This window comes from Toxorhynchites rutilus, chromosome 3 (assembly GCF_029784135.1).
Source record: "Toxorhynchites rutilus septentrionalis strain SRP chromosome 3, ASM2978413v1, whole genome shotgun sequence".
Classification (NCBI taxonomy): domain Eukaryota; kingdom Metazoa; phylum Arthropoda; class Insecta; order Diptera; family Culicidae; genus Toxorhynchites; species Toxorhynchites rutilus.
The window spans coordinates 103,791,678-103,811,828 of NC_073746.1; the positions used below are offsets into that span (position 1 = coordinate 103,791,678).

The following is a 20,151-nucleotide window of genomic DNA, read 5'->3' on the forward strand; positions in this document are numbered from 1 at the left end:
ACAATTCATAGGCCAAACGTCGAAATCATACAGAAATGTCAAAAGGGGATTGCGTACTTGACTATTTTCTAGAATTCATGATGGACTATGTGACTCCATTTCCATAGAGTGATAGGTAATCATGATGGATAATGCGACTCCATAATTTGTAATTAAAATGTTTTGTGTTATTCTACAAGAATTTATACCACGGATGTACGTTGGTAAATAATATAATTTTTGTCATGTTCGGCATGGAATTAAAGAGATTTTTAAGCGTTGCAGCAGCGATGGACCTCCAGGATTCTCTCTTCCCTCCTCCACCAGGATACTTCTAGTTCCGGAACTGTTCCGTACTGCCTTACACTGCTCTACACACGTCGTGCAAAAATTCCCCAAAGGTTCTCAATTGGATTAAGGTCTGGACAACGTGCTGGCCAGTCCAGTCCAAGACCTTGATGTTCCGCTCCGAAAACCATTGCATATCGTTTTGTCTCAAATTCCGAACAGTCTCAAATTCCGAACACTTTATTTTTAAATGTAAATTTACTGAACTTTAATATTTTCAATAATTGAATAAAAAATACCCTGACATTCTTTGAGGTGTAGGCTTCATTTTAACATCATTCACAGGTATCGATACTGTATATAGCTTGAAATACTAAGCATTTGCAAAAAAGTGACTGTCAAAACCAGCGATAAAATGTTTGCGTTAGCAAATTCGGAATTAGAATCAAGTTTCGAAGCACAATATCCAAATTTTTGGGGGCGTTATACTTTTACAAAGAAGAATAGCCAATTCGCTTCGATTTGATATATCGATCATCTGGATCGGTAGCTCAAAAGTTATGATTAAAAATAATGCATTTTGGGTGTTCGGAATTTGAGACAAATGTAACATATTTTTAGTTTTTCACCATGAATATGAATTTGTAAATTAATGTTATGGTAGCCAAATGAAAGAAAAGGCTCTATTGTATCCGAAAACCACATTAATTTCGCGAAAAAGTACCATTTTGCGTGTTGCGTTGGTGAAATTCTATCGAGAAATCCCCCGGCCAGAACGGGAATCGCACCCGAACCCCCGGCATGATAGCTAATTACGGTAAAATTTTGCGGTTCTGGAAAATGTAGAGTTGGGAAAACTTTTTTTTACCGAAAAAAAAACTGAAAATATAGTTTAGAAACGGAATATCTCAAAAACAATTTTTTTTCGTTAAATCAAAATTTTTGACACAAAAAAGCCCATTCTGTCTTAAGCGACTGGCAGAAATTTGATCCAGGGTAAATGAAAAAAGAATTTTTATTGCAATTTGAAATTTGCAGTTGAATTTAATTTCTCTCAAAAACGTATTTTTTTTAATTCTCCAAAAACTAATATGAACAGTCCTTATAAATTCCAACAAGTCACTGATTCATCGGAAGATTATTAGCATTTTTATAGGGCAAAAGTTTTACCAAAAACAAATTTTTCATGTGTTCTTTTGAAAAAAAAAACTACAACTTACTCTAGTTTAATTTCTTAACCAATATTTTGTTGGTCCTAAAGTTTTTGAATGAGTATTTTTGGAAATTTTGAGTTTTTTTTTCGAAAAATCTTAGCTCAAGAACTGTTACCCCTACAAAATGTTGGTTAACGAATTAGATGTAGCAAATTTTTGAGGTTTTCAATCGAAAATAAAAAAAAGCAATAAAAAATTCAAAACAAAATTATTGTAATTAAAATTAAATGTAATTTTAATTTTTTTTGATAATTAAAATTACATTTTAATGTGCAGATTACTGCGATTACCATATTCTGCATTTTTTTTTTATTCAGAAACACGTCAAGAAAATGTCAAACGCGAGGATTTACACATAGCAATTTTACGACATTATTTTTTCTGGAGTCTCCATACAAAAATGCCATATATTCCCGAAACTATAGGAGATAGTATGTTGACGTCTTCGATCAAAGTTCATACTTTAACACTAAACGTTTAGTTCATTTATTATTACACACATTGATTTTCCACAAAACAGTCCATCACATCAATTTGCGAGCTGTTGGTTCGACGGATGCGGTATGTATTAACTCCGTTTCGGCGATCCCACGCTTTTGGTCACATCCCGAACTGAGACACTCTTCTTGCTCGCGTGACTTTCCGGCTTTTGAACGTTCAGATTTCTTTTTGGTCTGGAAGCTGCATTCCTCTCCATACTTCCGAATCGCGTTTCGAACCGCTCCACTGTTTGTATTTTTGGTGGAAGTACACCATTTGTGTACGATCACTTTGATCTTCATCGAGAAATGCTTTTCAGTTTTCAGTTCAATCTCCTTTTCCTTCGTTCATAGTTATTCTCCTTCGTTCATAGTCAAGCAAACCATTTGTCATGACAATGTCATGCGAAAATGCGAAAACAGAATAGAAACTGTATGTATGACTCATACGGATGTCGACGCCAACCTCTATCAGTTTCTATTCTGTTTTCGCATTTTCGCATGACATTGTCATGACAAATGGTTTGCTTGTTCATAGTTATTCTCCTTCGTTCATAGTGACATAGTAATGTTGAATCCTTTGTACGAGAACGAACGGGAAGCGAAAATGAACGTTTCTGTGATAACTCGCTAGGAATAAGGAAACTATCTTAAAATCTTTCCATGCGACCGTCAATTGAAAATGAAGGTGTTTCTTGAGTCACTGATATCGACAAAACGATATTGATTATATGAGAATTATTGATATTATTCGACATCGCCGGTCTCTCGCTGAATTTTAATTCAATATTAAAATGACGAGGAAAAAATATTGTAACCATACTTTTGCGTAAACACGAACATCAACAGAGTTTTTTTTTCAAAAAGACCAAAAAATTGGCACTTCATTGAATGGCGAAAATATAAAATGGTTTAATTATGGATGCTTTCGAAGGCCGATTAAACGAAATTGGAAAATAATTATGTGGCTTGGTTAAATGACACGTTCTTTTCAACGATTGGTGATTCCGTCCACACGAAATATTTTTACTACTTGATGGTTCACATGTTAAGTCGGGCGTCACAAAAAATGGGTCAAATCTATTTTCATTATTACTCCGCACTGTTTGGACAGAAGAATCTTCCCATCAACATAATTTTTATCAGAGACTGATCGAAATATCTAACGAACCAAAACCCTATTGATATGAGAATTTTCCTCTGGTTTTGTTTTCGGCATTCGACTGTACTCTGATAAAGGAAATAAGAGTAGAGACTCTTTCCCTACGTTTCGTGGAATAGCAAATATCCCATGATAAATATGCTCTCACGACAAGATCGATAGTTAACGACTGTGGGGATTTGTTTTGCCAAAAAATCCTATTTGTTATCAAATGCGAAGAACGGAAACGAATCTTTGCTGTGTGTGATTTGTTTTTGCGTTGCTGCTTCGTTCGAGTGCTTCCTACCTGCACGACAGGGCAATAAAAGCCAAAATCGGATCCAATATACTCACTAATGACGGTAAGATTGAAGCGAAAGCTCTGCGTTTGGCTGTTTTGGAAATCGACACGGCACCGATAAATGCCCTGATCGTGGCGTTTAATTTCCTATCGGAGAAGGGAGAAAAACAGAGTAAGGAGAGAAAAAAAAAACAGAATGAGACGAGTTTCTGGTAATTAGACTAATTACGGCACGGGTAATACGTTTCTAACGTATCCGAGCCCCGATTTGCCTTGGGGAGCTTACGTTCAATTCCAAATATGCTGGATCACTCTCGATGACGTAACGTGCTCGAGTTCCGAAGACTTGCGGCGCTGACCAGTGTTGGGCATCATTAAGAGACTTCCCTCGAACGTCAAGGCTGTGGAGAAAAGTTTAAAAGAATTGCAGACGATTAGATATGGCTTGCACTTTCGAAATCTTCTCCGATGTCTAATTAATGAGATGTCGATAAAAGTTGTGTTATTTTCATCAAGAGGAGAAACTTTGCTATGATATTTCGAAAACATTTACCTTTTGCTGAAATTCTACCTAGTTTGCGACCCACGCAAAGGTTATTTCAGCGTGAATGCACTGCCTCAATAGATTTTGCTACCTTCGAACGAAACGTCAAAGTATCGATTTTTGTTCCCAAACCTTTTGATCCCAACTAAATTATACTCGATTCAGCGATAAACTCCAACACGCTCACACCGTCCGGTTGGTTGTGAAAAGTTCAAACTCTAAGCACTCGCCACCCACGCAAACGAGTGATTGGGTGAAAAAGTTGTATGACGTTGCGAGCAGACTTTGTGGAATTTATTTGCTTTTCGTGGCTTGGTATGGAAAACTGTTACGCCCTTTTCCTCGTCACCGAATAGTTTGTGGCCACAAACTGACCTAACCCTGGGATATCTTTCGGTCTTCTGCTCATTTCTCATCGATTGCGAAGCTGCTAGAGAATGCTCTTTGGAAATATGGGTTAAAAGCACGTGAAGAATGATGACACTGTATTTCATCAGCCGGTTTGAGGGTGAGTTTGCATATTTGCAGAGGTAGATTGGGATTGGCACGGCTATTCTATTTTACGCTACTAGCTGGTTGATGAAATAAGGATTTGTGGTGCGATCAGGAGAGCATGGGAGGAAAAGTTTCGACGGTAAAATGAATCAGTCCTCACAAGAGTCTGTAGCATTCTGACAGGAAACATAGTTGCTGTATGTGAAAGCATATTTTCAGTTTTTGGAAATACGATAAGAGGTAAAAAGATTCTGACAGATTATTAAGTAAGTTATTAAGTTCTGATCGTCTGCTACTAGAAGGATAAGAGGAGAAATAGAATGAAATCAGATAGAAGATCAGAAATTATAAACGGAATACACTCTCTTCATTTCACTTCACATTCCGGTATACACAGCGTATATGTTGGGTTTCGGGGCTGGTAAAGAAAATTAATTTTCAACCTGTTAGACATCATTTCTCAGAATAAACTAGATCCAGAGATGTCAACCAAATTTTTGATAAAGCTGGAAAAATTTTAAAAATAAAAGACTGGAAAAGCCGTAACAATTTATGAAAAAACTGGAAAAAAGCTGGAAGAATATTTTTATGACGTATAACTACGTTAAGAGTGCCAAAAGGGTGCCATTGAGGGTGCCAAATCAGAAAACAGGTCACGTTTTTATGAAATAAAGTTAACGTTAATAACTATTTTTGCCGTGAACCGATTCTGGCGATTTAAATACAATTTACTCACTCGCTGATGTCTCTGGCATCAAACTGACGCCATTGAATTAATGTTTTGAGCTACACAATTATGTGGGGAATCATTAAGCTAGGCTATCGCCAGCTAATCCAAGAAAATAAATGTTCTGGAATTTTGTAAGTGATTTGGTTTCGCATGACGGTAGGAAAACTCTCTCCACAAAGGATGACTGCTGAGGCAAATATTCAGTCTTTTTCCCAGCAGTTAACATTGTTTGTTGGGGGTCTTCGTAGCCACTTGGTTACGCGTTCGCTTACCAAGCGATCGATCGTGAGTTCAAACTCAGGGCCCTCAATTGACCATCTTTGTGTTCTTATAGAATAACTACGTCCACGCAACCATCATCAGCGATGGAGAACGATCCACGGTCGAAATAAGATCGATTCATCCATACAACTGCTCTGCTCTGCAAGACACATCGGGCTGCTGTTCTATAAATAACTCAACAATGATCAATATCAACTGTCTCCGATGTCCGGTCTGCTGAACAATGGAAGAACAGATAGAATACCCTTACGCCTAAATGGCTACTACTGTGTAATTTACCATAATGTAATGGAACAGAAAACTTAACGCCTAAATGGCTACTACTAACTACTGTGTAATTTACAATTTATAGAAACATAAACATATGTACATGTCCACGATTAAAACCCGGCTTTGTTACAGCTAAAATGCTAATGAGCCTAATTAATAAATAAATGAGATAAAAAAAACATTGTTTGTTTTTTGTCATCATAAAGGCTTTGTCGGTGCCTTTGACATTGCATCAATGCATTGAACTGACGCTATGGTGAAGCAGGTGTTTAGGTTGTGTCGCAAAAAATTATTTGGGGAATATCAAGTTATTCAATAAGTTATAATAAGTCATTAATTTATTTGGGTTTACGAGCAGATAGTTTATTTCGCTTATTTGCAGCTGTATGAAGTATTCTATTTACTATCGCGAGGCGAGTGTATGCCGATAAGCTTCTCAATCTGTTTGATCCTTTACGACGGTTGATACAGTAAGTTGTACTTTTGCTCATTCAATTGTTCAACATAAAAAAATTCACTAACTATTGAATTTCGTAGGTATCGTTTATTTCGTGAACATTGTGTGCTAGTCAATGGCAACTCGCTCAGACCTTATTAAAGGATGGTCTCGTATGTTTCAAACTAACCAGGCAATGAGAGGACTACAAGTTTGTTTGCGAGAGACCACCGCTTCCGAAGGAATTTCCTTCTACGCTTCATCTGATACGCTACTCAAAAGTAGCGTTTGACTGACCGATGAAAAAACATGTTCGTACGAAAACGAAGATAGGCTTATTCTTTCGAACGAACGATGTTCAAATTTTCGAATGGATAGATTGGCTTCGTACGAAACCAAGGATACGAATGAGGGATACTTTCGAACGTTTTGTATTCGTTCGAAAACAAGAATAAGGGTGATCATCTCATCTAGACTGCTGCGCACTTCAAGCTGATATGGACGAGCTATCTCTATGGTGTACTGAGAACGGGATGGAGCTTAACATCAAAAAGTGCAAAATTATTTCGTTTTCCCACCGTTTCGTTTCGTTTCGTTACGTTTTTTTTCAATCCTGATCAGATTTTCAATATTCCAACCATTCAGAGGTTTTGGAACGTGTAGAAACTATCCAACTATCCAACAAGGGGTCACGATTGATAGCAAACTCCGGTTCAACGAATATGTAAGCGTCATAACCGCAAAAGCCTCTGTGCAGCTCTTGGATTTATCCGATGCAATACAAGAGGATTAACCGTACATACGTTCTTAAGGCACTATACTGTTCGACTGTCCGCAGCATCATGGAATATGCTGTTCCCTGCCTTATTATGCAGTCCAGAGTATTCGGATGGAAAGGGTTCAACTAAAATTCATTCTCAGCATCCAACAAATTTGTCGGACTATCGAAGTCTCTGTGGACTCATTAAACTTGAAACTCTAGCCGATAGACGCAGCAACCTTCAGGGACTGTTCTATTTGACCTCATCATTGGTAACATAGGCTGCCCTTCTCCAGAACTGCAATCCATCGCCGTCAATGTCACAAAAAAAACGGACCATAGTCACTCAATTCCTTTCACGGCACATAAGATCCGAATACTAGGCTGTAATACACACTTATTTTTTCTGAAATCTCACCAAATGCCTCTCACTGCCGATCGCTCTGTTCACAACTTTACATAACGAGAGTGGAGGTTGCGGTAAATGGTGGTCGTAGGATTGTGAGTGTCCAGACAATCCCAATCATTTATGACAATCGCGATGGTTATTTCGATTTGTTTATTGATAAGGTAATTTATATATTTTCGAAAAAAAGGACACTCCCGGGCTAAGTGGGGTAAATAAACAAAAATGAAAGTCGCTTGTAAAGCAAAAAAAAATAATTCAATAAAAAAATTGTATGTAGGGGTTTTTGGGGCCGGGGAAGGTTTCTACGATAGTTCGAGACCCCTCCCCCTCTCTTAGGGGGGCCTAGACACTCCTCTCCCTTCTTTAAGGTGGGGCTGCCATACAAATGAAACATAAATTGCTTCATAACTTGAGAATTAATCAAGCAAACGAACCTTAATTCGGCATGTGGACGTTTTAGGGTGCAATAAATATTCCTATGGTGGATAGACACACCTCCCCTTCTTTAAGGGGGGTTGCCATACAAATGAAACACAATTTTCAGTAGAACTCGAGAACTAATCAAGCAAACGTGGAAGGGATAAAACTGCCATACAAATGGAACACAAATTTTAGTATAACTCGAGGATTAATCAAGCAAACGAACCCAAATTTGGTATACTGGAGGTTTTAGGGTGCAATAGATGTTTCTATGTTGGATAGACACACCTACCCCTCTCTTAGCGGGGATCCTGCAGAACTCGAGAATCAATGAATAATAATAATATATGGGAAAATAAATGTTTCTATAGTGGTTTTACATTCGCATAACTCGAGAATCAATCAAGCAAACGGAACCAAATTTGGCATGTGGATGTTTTAGAGGGCACGAAATGTTTCTATGGTGGTTCGACACTCCTCTCTCCTCTCTAAGGGGAAGGGGGCTGCCATACAAATGAAACACAAACTTCTGCCTAACTCGAGAGCTAATAAAGTGGAACCAAATTTGAGATGTAAGAGTTTTTGGGTACGAGAAATGTTTCTATGACGGTATGACACCCCACCCTCCTATGGAATGGAGAGGGGGTCTCATAAAAATATTACACATATTTCAACCAAACATGACAATTGAACATTTTCGGAAAACTTTCAAGGGAAATGCGAAAATTCGGAAAATTTAATTCCCATATGTTCTATAATTACATAGTGACAAGCGTTGTTAGTCCAATCGATGTTTGCGCCAACGAAATTGGTTTTGTTCGTTTAATGTAAGAAATATCTTCTTCTATCTATATAAATAAAAATGGATCGCCGAATGTGTTGATAAGAGCAAAACTCGAAGAAGGTATTATCCGATTTAGGACTATCTTCATTCTATCATATTTTCTGTATCAAACATTTATTCGATGTAACGGAAAAACATGTTATTTTCAAGTGAATGAAAAATCTTGAACGAGAATTGTGTCTGAAAATAATCTGATATTATAATGATAAGTTTTGGCAGAAGTCCTAGGAAATTTATATTAAAAGTAAACTGTAAAGGGTCAGTTAGAAGATGAATCAATGAACAGGTCTGCGATCGGACCCATGATCGTAAGTAAGAAAACGTGAATGTTTGGAGGTTTTGATAACAAAAAATAAATTTTGGGTGAGACGAAGTTTGCCGGGTCAGTTAGTTACTTAATAATTATTGAAAGAGATACTCAATACTCAATACTGAAACCTTACTATCATAGTACGATGTTTTCAAATTTCGTTCAATATTTATTCTATATCACTTCTTATAGAAATATTGATGCTCCTATAATATATATAAATTATGCCGTGACTTAACTCGCGGTTTAAAAAAAACTTTTATTTAATTTCTAATTACCCTTTTTATTCGTTTATAACACTTTACATTCGGTTCATAAACCTTTATGCCCGTATTCAACTCGGCTACGCTCAAGACTAAATTCTATAATCGTATTACAAGGCTTAAATAGACTACATCTGCTGATCTCATTATTTCCGTCGGTGGTTCGAACCTGATCGACCTTTGTTCGCGTCGTTCGATTGATTTCCGCGGCGTCGGCAAATGTTGGTTTACACGCGCGGTGTAACTTTGACGCCTCTGTCTGTTGCTATGGGTCTCGGCTGGGCTTTTGCTGACGTCTTGACTTCTGGGACGCCTTGGTCGGTCGGTTGTGGTGTAACGCCTCCCCCCTTAGATTCTCGTCCGTCCTCGGACGATCTTTCGAAAAGGACGAGACTCGGTAATGGTCCAAATTCTCCTTTTCCAATGGTTTGTTTAAGTTCCGTGGTGGTTCCAACATGGCTTCGAATTTCCAGAGTTGCTCTTTCCTTCGCTTTGAATCTTCTGTCGATGATATAAATGGTAAAAGAACAGATAATGATTAGCATGAGGAGGACTCCTCCTCCGATGGTTGTTGTCCTTTTTGAACGATGCAGGTCTAACTTTATGTCCTGCAGACTGTTAAGGTTTTCCAATTTGAGGTGGTTGATTTCATTATTCCCCTCTGTATAGTTTAATTGTATCAACTTATTTCCGTATATTGGGAGAAGGTATTCTTCACTATTTCCAAAAGTTACTTGGTTATTGAAGGTGATGTTCATCACTTTGATTGTACAGTTGTTTGTTTCGATGATTGTCGGGGTGTTGATCAGTCTGGAATTGTTGCATGAATCAGAGATCAATACATTTTTGTTTGTGTCAACAAGTATGACTCCTTTCTTAATTTCTTCGACACGGATGGGTTGTCTGACGGGTTTTATGATACATTTTGGTGTTTGGTGATTCAGAAGGTTATAGATGCAATCATCTTCGAGAAGGGTTGTAGCTTCGCAAATGTCGCAAAGTTCGCTTTGTCTGTAAATGATGTCTCCATGCTTTGCCACCAGTTTTACGTCTGTGCTGATTCGTGTACTGTTTATGTTGAGCGTCTGAATGTTGATCAGGTCGAACTCGTTGTCCCCGAGGATGGGTATTTTCACCAGTATTATAATTTCACCTTGGCTTACAATAACGCTTCCTGAGCTGTACTGGAATATTTGATCTAAATAGTCTAGCTTTAGCTTTTGAGCATTGAGTCTGTTGAAAATGTACTTCTTCTCTTCAAATGAAAATAAATTTCTGTTTAAAATGTTGAGTTTAGCAAACTCGATTTGTTCTTCAATATTTCCGAGAATCTGAATTATAGAGTCAAGGTTTACAATCATGTTGATATATTCCAAATCTGCTCTGGTTACCAAAGAATTGTTCCTCTGTTCCACAATCTGTTTATTGATCTTTTTGAGTACGTCTGTTATGTTATTAATTTTGTTTTGTATTTTTTCGTTAATGATTATTTGTCTTGATATAGATTTCGATAGTAAATTTTCCTGTTTCTCTAAAGTTCCCAAACTATGGTTTATAATTTCTAAATCGTCATTATCAGGGTTTCCTGCTATTAATTTTATTGCTGTTCCTAATGCGTTTACTAATGCTCTTTTACTTCTGTGGGAATACAAGCTCATCAATTTACCTTTTGAGTTTTGTATTTTGAAATCTAAAGTACTTCTTAAGTGGTCTATAACTTTAATATTTCCTGCGATTTTTTCAATGTAATTGATATTATGTTCGATAGAGTGGATATTAATCTTTTGGATAATTCTCTCGAATCCTATCCTAATCCTGACTTGTTTTAATTTTATGGCAATTATACCATTGTTGTGAGATAGATCTTTAAGTTTTGTGCAATTTATTATGACGATGCATGAAAATAGGAAGATTACTGCTTTCATCTCCTGGAGTCTGGGTAGGTTGAATCGGTTTCCTCGTAGATCGTTCGTTCCAGGTGGCGGGATTAGTTTTCCTAACGGCAGCGAGTCCTTGATTTTCGCTCAGGGGGTCCTCTCGCTTGTTCGTTTGGTTTCTTCAGTAGATGTAAACTTCTCCTCTTTAACTCGGTGGCGGTGCTTCCAGATATCCGCTCTATAAACACTACTCACTTCGTTGTACCACTTGGCCAATGACTGCGCCAATTATGCCGTGACTTAACTCGCGGTTTAAAAAAAACTTTTATTTAATTTCTAATTACCCTTTTTATTCGTTTATAACACTTTACATTCGGTTCATAAACCTTTATGCCCGTATTCAACTCGGCTACGCTCAAGACTAAATTCTATAATCGTATTACAAGGCTTAAATAGACTACATCTGCTGATCTCATTATTTCCGTCGGTGGTTCGAACCTGATCGACCTTTGTTCGCGTCGTTCGATTGATTTCCGCGGCGTCGGCAAATGTTGGTTTACACGCGCGGTGTAACTTTGACGCCTCTGTCTGTTGCTATGGGTCTCGGCTGGGCTTTTGCTGACGTCTTGACTTCTGGGACGCCTTGGTCGGTCGGTTGTGGTGTAACGTATATATATATATATATATATATATATATATATATATATATATATATATATATATATATATATATATATATATATATATATATATATATATATATATATATATATATATATATATATATATATATATATATATATATATATATATATATATATATATATTCTGAACGGGAAAGGTAATTTTTAGTCATAATTTTGTTATTGAAATGTGTTTATCTCTCGCGGCAATCCACCATCATATATGCTTCACGCAAACTCCACAGTTGCCACAGTTAAGGGAAAGGCAAAATCCCACTCGAACTGTGCAGGTGTGCAGTTCCCCGTAGGTGTATCCGCCAATTGCTCCGCAAGGGTAGCTAGGCCGAACGCGTTAGTACCAGTGCACCAGTTGACCTAGCCGGCTTTATATACTTTCGGCCGCCGAAGTGATCGAGTTGGCTGGTAAAGCTGCTCGCGACGATAAGAAAACCCGCATTCAGAACAGAACACATTTGGTTCGGTGGACATCAAGACAACAACAGGCAGTTGCAGCGAGTGGCAAACGCAATCGCAAAATGGTAGCAGGTAGCAGAACACAAAAGTTTGTTCTTTATACAAACTGCTTTGGTGGCAAATCCAGAACAAGGCGGCATCGAGGGCGTTCGAAATGGTTTTTTTTCAAAACCACGAGTACTAAGGTTTTTAAATTGGAACCATTCCATAAAACAAGGCGCTTTTCAGGGCCATTAAACCTTCCAAAAAAGAGTTTAGGAAATACAGTTCAATGATTTCTAAAACAATATCCAAAATAATAATAAAACACAAATTGATTTTTTCATAATTTGTTTGCCAGGATATGATGAGTATGTGAATTTGGCAGTTGTTCTGAGCTTATTGATTTTCACCAATTCTTAAATTGCTTCTAGATTGAAAGTACAGTAATTTACACTTATCTCGACATTTAGCTAATTGGATGGACCTGTAATGCGACATATTTAGTTGGACATTTTTGTAAACATAGAGTTCGGGGTCCAAATTATGACCCCACATTGAAAGTCGACACTGTACCACTGTCATCGCAAATGTTCAATTACAGGTTAAAATTACCTCCAATCCGACACTGAGTGGTGGTAATGCGACGTGTCATTGCATGTAATTTACTGTACAATATGTCACAAGCTGGATGGGAAGAAATTTTCCAACTGTGAAAGCTGTGGCGAGTGGCAAACGCAATCGCTAAACAGAAAGGTTTAGCCGAACAAGATGGGGATATCGAGTGATAACAAAACAATAAGCTCTTTAGATTGAAGATAATTTTGTGATCCTGAAAAGGACACTTTTTAGCCTGCATGTGAATAAAACGAGCGAACAAATCGTAATGAATGTATTTTTTTGCTATCGCTGCCTTTTAATGCTCATTCGTTCGTCTCGTTGGACTCGCCCCTTTGCCAGAGTCTGCCGATTTGTCTATAACCTGTGAGCGTGTACCGCTAGAGTACAAAAGGCACGGATCCGCTGAAAAATATATCATTCTTTTTCAAACCGTAAATCAGTGTGGTTGTATGGCATCGTTTCACATCACATCGCATCAACGGATTGGTGCCGGAGCACCAGTATACCTAATAGCGGTTATAGAATTTCGGCCGCCGGAGTGCTCGAGTTGGCTTGCTAAGCTGCTCACGACAATGAGAAAACCAGCCTACAGAACAGAGCACATTCGGTTCGGTGGCAACAACTAGTTTCAGTGAGTGGCAAACGCAATCGCAAAACGGCAGCAGGTAGAAGAAGGAAAAAGTTTGTTTATACAGACTGCTTTGGTGGCAAAACCAGCAACCGTAAAACACGGCGCTTTTCAGGGCCATTAAACAATTCAAAGAAGAGTTATTAAAAGTTATTCACAATACCAATGCATTCTAAAGTGACATAATATGATATATAATATGAACTGAATTATTTTGAACATCTGCATTGTATAGAAAATTAACTAAGGAGCAACATGATGAGCTATGTATTTCCTGCTGCTCTGTTCTTATTTTAAAGGACTTTAATCCGAAGGCCATCTGTCCCTGTATTTACTGTTGGTTTTTCAGAACGCTTCTAGCTCGTTTAATTCTCGACCGATCGTAGAGTTCGTCTCCAAAACCTCAGTTCTTTTTCATTTTTGTTTACTTTATTTGCGGAGACTACAAATCTTACAATTCATTCGTCTCCGAAACCACAGTTTAAGGTACGGTAATGTGCTCAATAGTGAAATATATGATAGAGAATGAGCTGATGACCACCTATGCATTCCCTATCACAGCCATCATTTTGATTGTACGACATGTGCATACGCCGAAAGATGCCCGGCGTTGAACATTTAATAAGTACAAAGCCTTCAGAAAAAAAAAACAAGAATCAAGTTTGTAAAAAAAAAACGCTAAATCACAACACCAAAGGTTCTTTTCAGAACCCCCAACATGTTCATAAAGAGTAAACAGTAAACTAATCCATTTTTCAGGTAGATAAGTAGGTATTCACGTAGGAGAAGAAAATAATAAAAATATATTCGAAATATATATTTAGCAAAAGCTGTCCCCTTTGTATAGTCCTACGTCACTCCGGTTATGTAACCGACATTACCCACCCGTCTTTTTTCAAATGTTTTAACATGCCATTCAACTAGGCTTCCGAGTTTCGCCCTATTCCTACATTCCAGCAACAGAGCACTCACCAAGGAACTCATTTTTTTACTGTCAAGTAGAATACCACCATATGCTAGTGTTGTGAAAATATTCTTCTCAAGCTATTTAACTGGCTTTGGTATGCTCACCAAAGATAATCGAAGTACAAAAACTTGTGGATTATCTTTGGGTGAGTACCATCATTTGATACTCACAACAAATCACAGCTCTTCTGCAAAATATTAACTTCTACGCATCGTTCCGTTAAATTCGTGAGCGTGATTTACTTTTCTTTTTATCAACATTTCTTATTCTACATCGGCATATATTATCCTTATATACATCATCCAACGACTGATCATCATTCTTCGACCGTCATCGCTCGATTGTAACACTGGTGGAGAGAACAAACAATACCTAACAATCCAACAGAACGGTCCTTTTCAGTATCATCAAATTATTATCAAACAGTTTATTAATGTAGTTCTTCAAACATGTCCGAAATTAGTATGCAACAGATAGCCTAACGTAATCACACGTCAACTATGTGGTCATGTTTCGGACACAACCATCCTGTGACTTTGTTGGTGCCAAATGTCTTTAGATTGCATCAAACGTCAACTGCCATCTCGGAGATATTTTTGTTGTTGTTCAAAATCGCCTTTTGAGACGGAAAACCATTAGGTCCCAAAAGCTGCAAAAAATGGATTAACTCCTAATCACGTTACTCACGACAGTGAATCTTGATTCCATGCGGCGACCCTTCTGGCATTCGGGCGCCGATTATCAAACTAACATTCCTTTTCTTTCCCAGGTGACTGTTAGGATGTGGCGGGCGTCGTTATTGACTATTTAAAGCTCGATGTTCCGACACTTGCACTATGAGAATGATTTGCTACTCCCACGCGTCATTCAGTGTGTTCTCAGTGCAATTTCGCTGGTTCGACCACAGGGAACAACTACGAAGTATACAGTCTACCCAAACTGAGGCTTTGATTGAGCTGACATTTAGCATAGGGTAGTTTTTCGTGGAAATCAACATTTTGAAAATTCGCAGTCACTTATGGGAAAACTCGTACTCGAGCGTATGTTCGTGCTTCTAGAAGACCAAGCAACGAAAGTCACGCCGGTTTCAATGATGAACGACTTTTGGATGCTGTTCAATTCCTTCTCCATGCTTAACACCTTCAGCCCTCCCCAAACTGTGTTCAAGACAATTCCAGTTCCGCAGAGAACGTTTCGAACAATTCTTGGGCCCTCTCTTAAGCTTCACAAATCCTACAGTTCCACGACCAGTAGTCGGTACTTACAGATTTTGTGAATGTGGGTCTCTCTCTAATTTGATTCAACGGAATAAGGACGTCGATGATGTTGACTCTTCAATTGCTATGGTCAAAAACCATAATATCCAGCCGATTGTGTTGGATCGAGATATCAGTGGGATCCCAGTACAGGTTGGAACGGTCATTTTTTAAAACAGATATAGGTTGGTACTGACACTTCGGTACAAGGTCTGCCATTAGACCACATTGAAGCGCCAGTTGTATGTGGACAATTCGAGCCACCTTGTTGATAACCCATCCGGCATACGGCATTAGACGTACCACCTGAAGTTTCTTGAATATGTTCTGGATGGTTATCATGTCAGCTTCTATCACCCTTCTTTTATGTTACCCGCATTTTAGAAAATCTTCAAGAGTTCAAGAGCTTGCATTCTAGCTCTGTCTTAAAGTCGGAGTAGTTAATCCCAGTGAGTTGCAAGAATCCAGGTATATGCAGGATTCACAGCCTTATCAACTCACCGTCGTACAATTCATAGCCTTCGGTGTCGCATAGTCGTTCTGTAAGCAGTTGGACAGAGGAGAACTTTCTACTATAAGAACCTTCTCTCTCCAACTATCAGTCTCCGGTGATCATTTTTTAAACAATTGGTTCACACATTGACATCAGTTCGGGTATGGAAAAACTGATAGCAATTCATTGCAATTACATAATTACACACTCATGGAGTTACAATGAATCGTTATCCGCTTTTCCACATCCAGACAAATAACGATGTTTGAACCAATTGTTCAAAAATAATCACATTTAATGAACGTAAACAGTTTAACTGTGTTTTCGTGACAAAAAAAAACTCATATGGGGTGCTGGCTACCCAGAGAATTATATTGGGATAGCAGAGAGGATGGTACATCAAACAAATGTAATTACCATCCATCCACTCGAATATTTTTCCATCCGAAATGTGACGGAATAGTGACTGGCGTCTGTCACACTTTAGATTAATATTCTAGCTGTTCTTTTGCCACAGTCGAGGGATGCGGTTTTTAATTTCTTCTAGCTTCACTTTGGATTCTTCGGGAACTGCACGTTCCGCAAGTATTTTCATTATTCTGTACGGTGTATAAATCTTTTAATACAGGAATTTACCGCAATCGGTTGCGGTGGCAAAGAACACGAGCCCCCGGAAGCAAGTTGCTGTATTTTATGCAGCTGAAATGCGGGACGTGTTACACCTGTACCGAGTGTGCTGTGCACCTCAAAAATATGTACTCGTTGATTGTAATGGAAGCAACTAATGTACTGCTATCGAGCGTCTGTCTTTTGCAGGGTGTGAACCATTAATTTTTGGTGAAAATTTATACGACCATATGTTATTGATCGGACCAATTTATTTCGTGCGCACATTTGAATTAACGGCACCAATCCACCGTATGGAGGGTAGCATCACTATCATACGATACAGGTTTCGTTCCAGTTGGATTTCATGGGGTGTAAAATAACTTCTGCATCACTGCGGATTCACGGAGCGCTCTCCTCCGTTGTATCTTAGTGCCAGTCGAGGCACGAGATGGTTCCCAGGTTGGGATCGGTCTATTTGCAGGTTGTTTTGTTGTCTACATTGAAAATGGTTTGAACGGCTAAACAATGCAAAAGCAAGAGCAATTATGGTTCCCTCTGTTTCGGATGGAAGTTATTTCAAAGTGTTACATAGATTGCATTTTACACCATAAAATAGCAATCATTTTCTTAATGTGAATCTCGTACACAGTGTCGCATTTTCAGATTGTGTGCTTTCAGAATGTTTCTGATTATCAGAATGTTCATTTTACGTGACTATCAAAATATTGCTTCGCAACTTCTCGTTTCTCTTGTTACATTTACAAGACTGAATTTCACATAGCTATCATATCGAAACTGTTTTATTGGAGCAAATTGATATATAATTCAATTTCGAATGTCTCATCCTGTGCCTTATTGCATCTCTTCGGATGAAACAGATGATACACGGGCGGACACTGAGTGGCTGACTGCATTCTGCAATGGCACTATTCTGGTATTCTGAAACGTGTACACCTACGATTGACATTCCTGGAGGTTGATGGCGTCTGACATCGTCTGACTCAGCTGCTTCACAAAATATGCGCTAAAAACACGTCTGTGCCGTCCTCTTTGACGTCGGTGAAACGATTTAATATGCAAGGAATTTGCGCTGCATTCGGATTTAGTTCCGAGCACGGCAACCGTGAGCATGCACAATAAGACATATGGAAGATGTACGAGTATATTTGCTTCGTACATTCCGTACACCCTCCCGCTTGTCCCGATGTCTTACCTGTACAGTGGAATGCCAGCGTTGTCACGGAACCACAGCACCATATTGATTTTATCGCGATTCGACGCTAGAAGTGGACAGTATAGGATCGCTTGGTGGTCTTCGATTGCTTCGACATCGGTTGTTTTAACTGGAAATGGGAGGAAACGGGAAAGAAAAATAAATACACGGTTGAGTGGATAATCGCCGGGCTTCATTGTGGACAGGATATTGAGTTTTCGAAATCTCAATCACCGCTGGAAATGAAGACGATAAGTGCGACGATAGCTGCTGGTCGGAACACTAGACAAACCAAAGCAGACCTCGTGCTTTTTAGTGCAAATATTTGAACTATTTTTAATGTCGAAATTTGTTGGGTTGTAATTAGGATTTTCCATTACTGACGCAGCAATTTTAATTTATTTTCCAACCTTCACCTCTTATTACATTCAGTTCTAATATTAGAGCACAATTTTTGTTTGGTTTATTCGAAAGTAAAGTTTGCTTCAAAATAAAAAAAAACATCAATGATTTTATTCTGGTTTGGTTTTGAGAATATCTTGATTTTTCAACCTGGTCCACCATTTTATTCCACCATTTCTACACCTCTCCACCGCATTTCAGCTTCTGTATAACAATTGCCCGTTATTTCACGATTAGGTGTTGCGTAGTAAGAGTTCTTTTTTGATAACATACAAAGATTAAGGTTCCTGCGATTTGAACTCACGATCGCTCGTTCAGATTGCGGATGTCCAGACTTTCGGCTACAACAGAGGTTCCCAACCTTCCGATCTTTGTGACCTGCTTTGATTTCAAGTAGCGTAAATTAGAGTAAAACCGACATGATTTTCCCAGTTAGAAGTAATTTTTAGCAAATTGTTCGATATCCCCTGTACACACATGTAATTGTTTTATATTTAGAATCGCCGTACAGCTGTGGAAGTTGCTTTGCTGTCAACATAAACAAAGAAACAAAATCGGTCATCGAACAGGAAAAAGTCTGAAATATTCTGCTAGTGGAATTCAAGTGCTTTAATTGGAAAACTTTGAGCCTGATTCATTTTAGATCATTGTTCAGTGTTTTGTGAGACGGTGTAGGTAAAACCACAAAAAAACCACGTGGAACACTTTTACAATAAAAAAATTCTGTGAAATTATTGTACCGAGTTTTTATTCGTTTCTCTAAAGGCTGCTTGTTTTACCCCGACAGGATGTCGATCTTACTCGCACTCCCATTCGTTTCATCTAAAAACATCATTTTTTTGTATCCTATCAAAATGTTTTTCTTGTGTTTAAGAAAGGGAGCAAGAAACTTGTCAAAAATTACCGTGGAATTGCTTGCTTATGTGCCATTTCCAAACTCTTCGAAGTAATTGTCCTCGATTTCATCCAACACGCATGTAAAAGTTACATAGTCGAAGAACAACATGAATTTTTCGCTAAACGCTCAACTTCAACAAATATGATGCTATATACGTCATTTATATATAAAGCACTTGAATCTAAATATCAAGTCGACGCAATATACACTGATTTTTCAGCGGCCTTCGATAAACTTAACCATCAGATCATGATTGCCAAATTGCATCGAATCGGCTTTAATGGTTCGTTGCTGCACTGGCTGCAGCCTTATCTGACCGGTCGTACGATGTGTGTGAAAATAAGTGACTTTATATCATCCCCATTCGAAGTAACATTGGGCGTTCCACAGGGAAGCCACCTAGGACATTTAATTTTCTACTGTATCTCAAGCTTTCTTATGCGGATGACTTCAAACTTTTTATGCGCGTGGAGAACTACGAAGATGCAGTGTTTTTACAAGGACAATTAACAATTTTTACCAGTTGGTGTGAAGCCAATCGTATGTCGCTCAACGCTTCAAAGTGCTCTGTCATCTCCTTCTCTCGGAAACGATCAACGATACGATTCGATTATGAGCTTCATGGATCGACGTTGGATAGAACTACAAACATTAAGGACCTAGGAATCATTTTAGATTCGAAACTAACGCTCCAAGAACATACTTCATACGTTGTTTCCAAGGCATCAAAAGCTCTTGGTTTTACGTTTCGTATCACCAAACATTTCACCGACATACAATGCCTCAAAGCTTTACACTGATCGCTGGTTCGCCCGATCTAGGAGTATTCATCCGGCTCCTTATTACGACAACGGCATCCGAAGAATTGAGTCCGTCCAACGCAAAT

The 20,151-nt window shown here is 38.4% G+C and overlaps 1 protein-coding gene across 1 annotated transcript in view; it reads right to left on the minus strand.

The window, feature by feature from the left end:
* Positions 1-20,151, minus strand: part of LOC129773408 (synaptogenesis protein syg-2-like) — a 177,709-nt gene that overhangs the window by 58,200 nt on the left and 99,358 nt on the right. Inside the window, exons 3-5 of the mRNA XM_055777006.1 lie at positions 17,966-18,095; positions 3,689-3,803; positions 3,456-3,549 (exon numbers count right to left, since the gene is read on the minus strand). Of these exons, the coding sequence (XP_055632981.1) occupies positions 3,456-3,549; positions 3,689-3,803; positions 17,966-18,095 (339 nt within the window). The remainder of the gene's footprint in view (positions 1-3,455; positions 3,550-3,688; positions 3,804-17,965; positions 18,096-20,151) is intronic.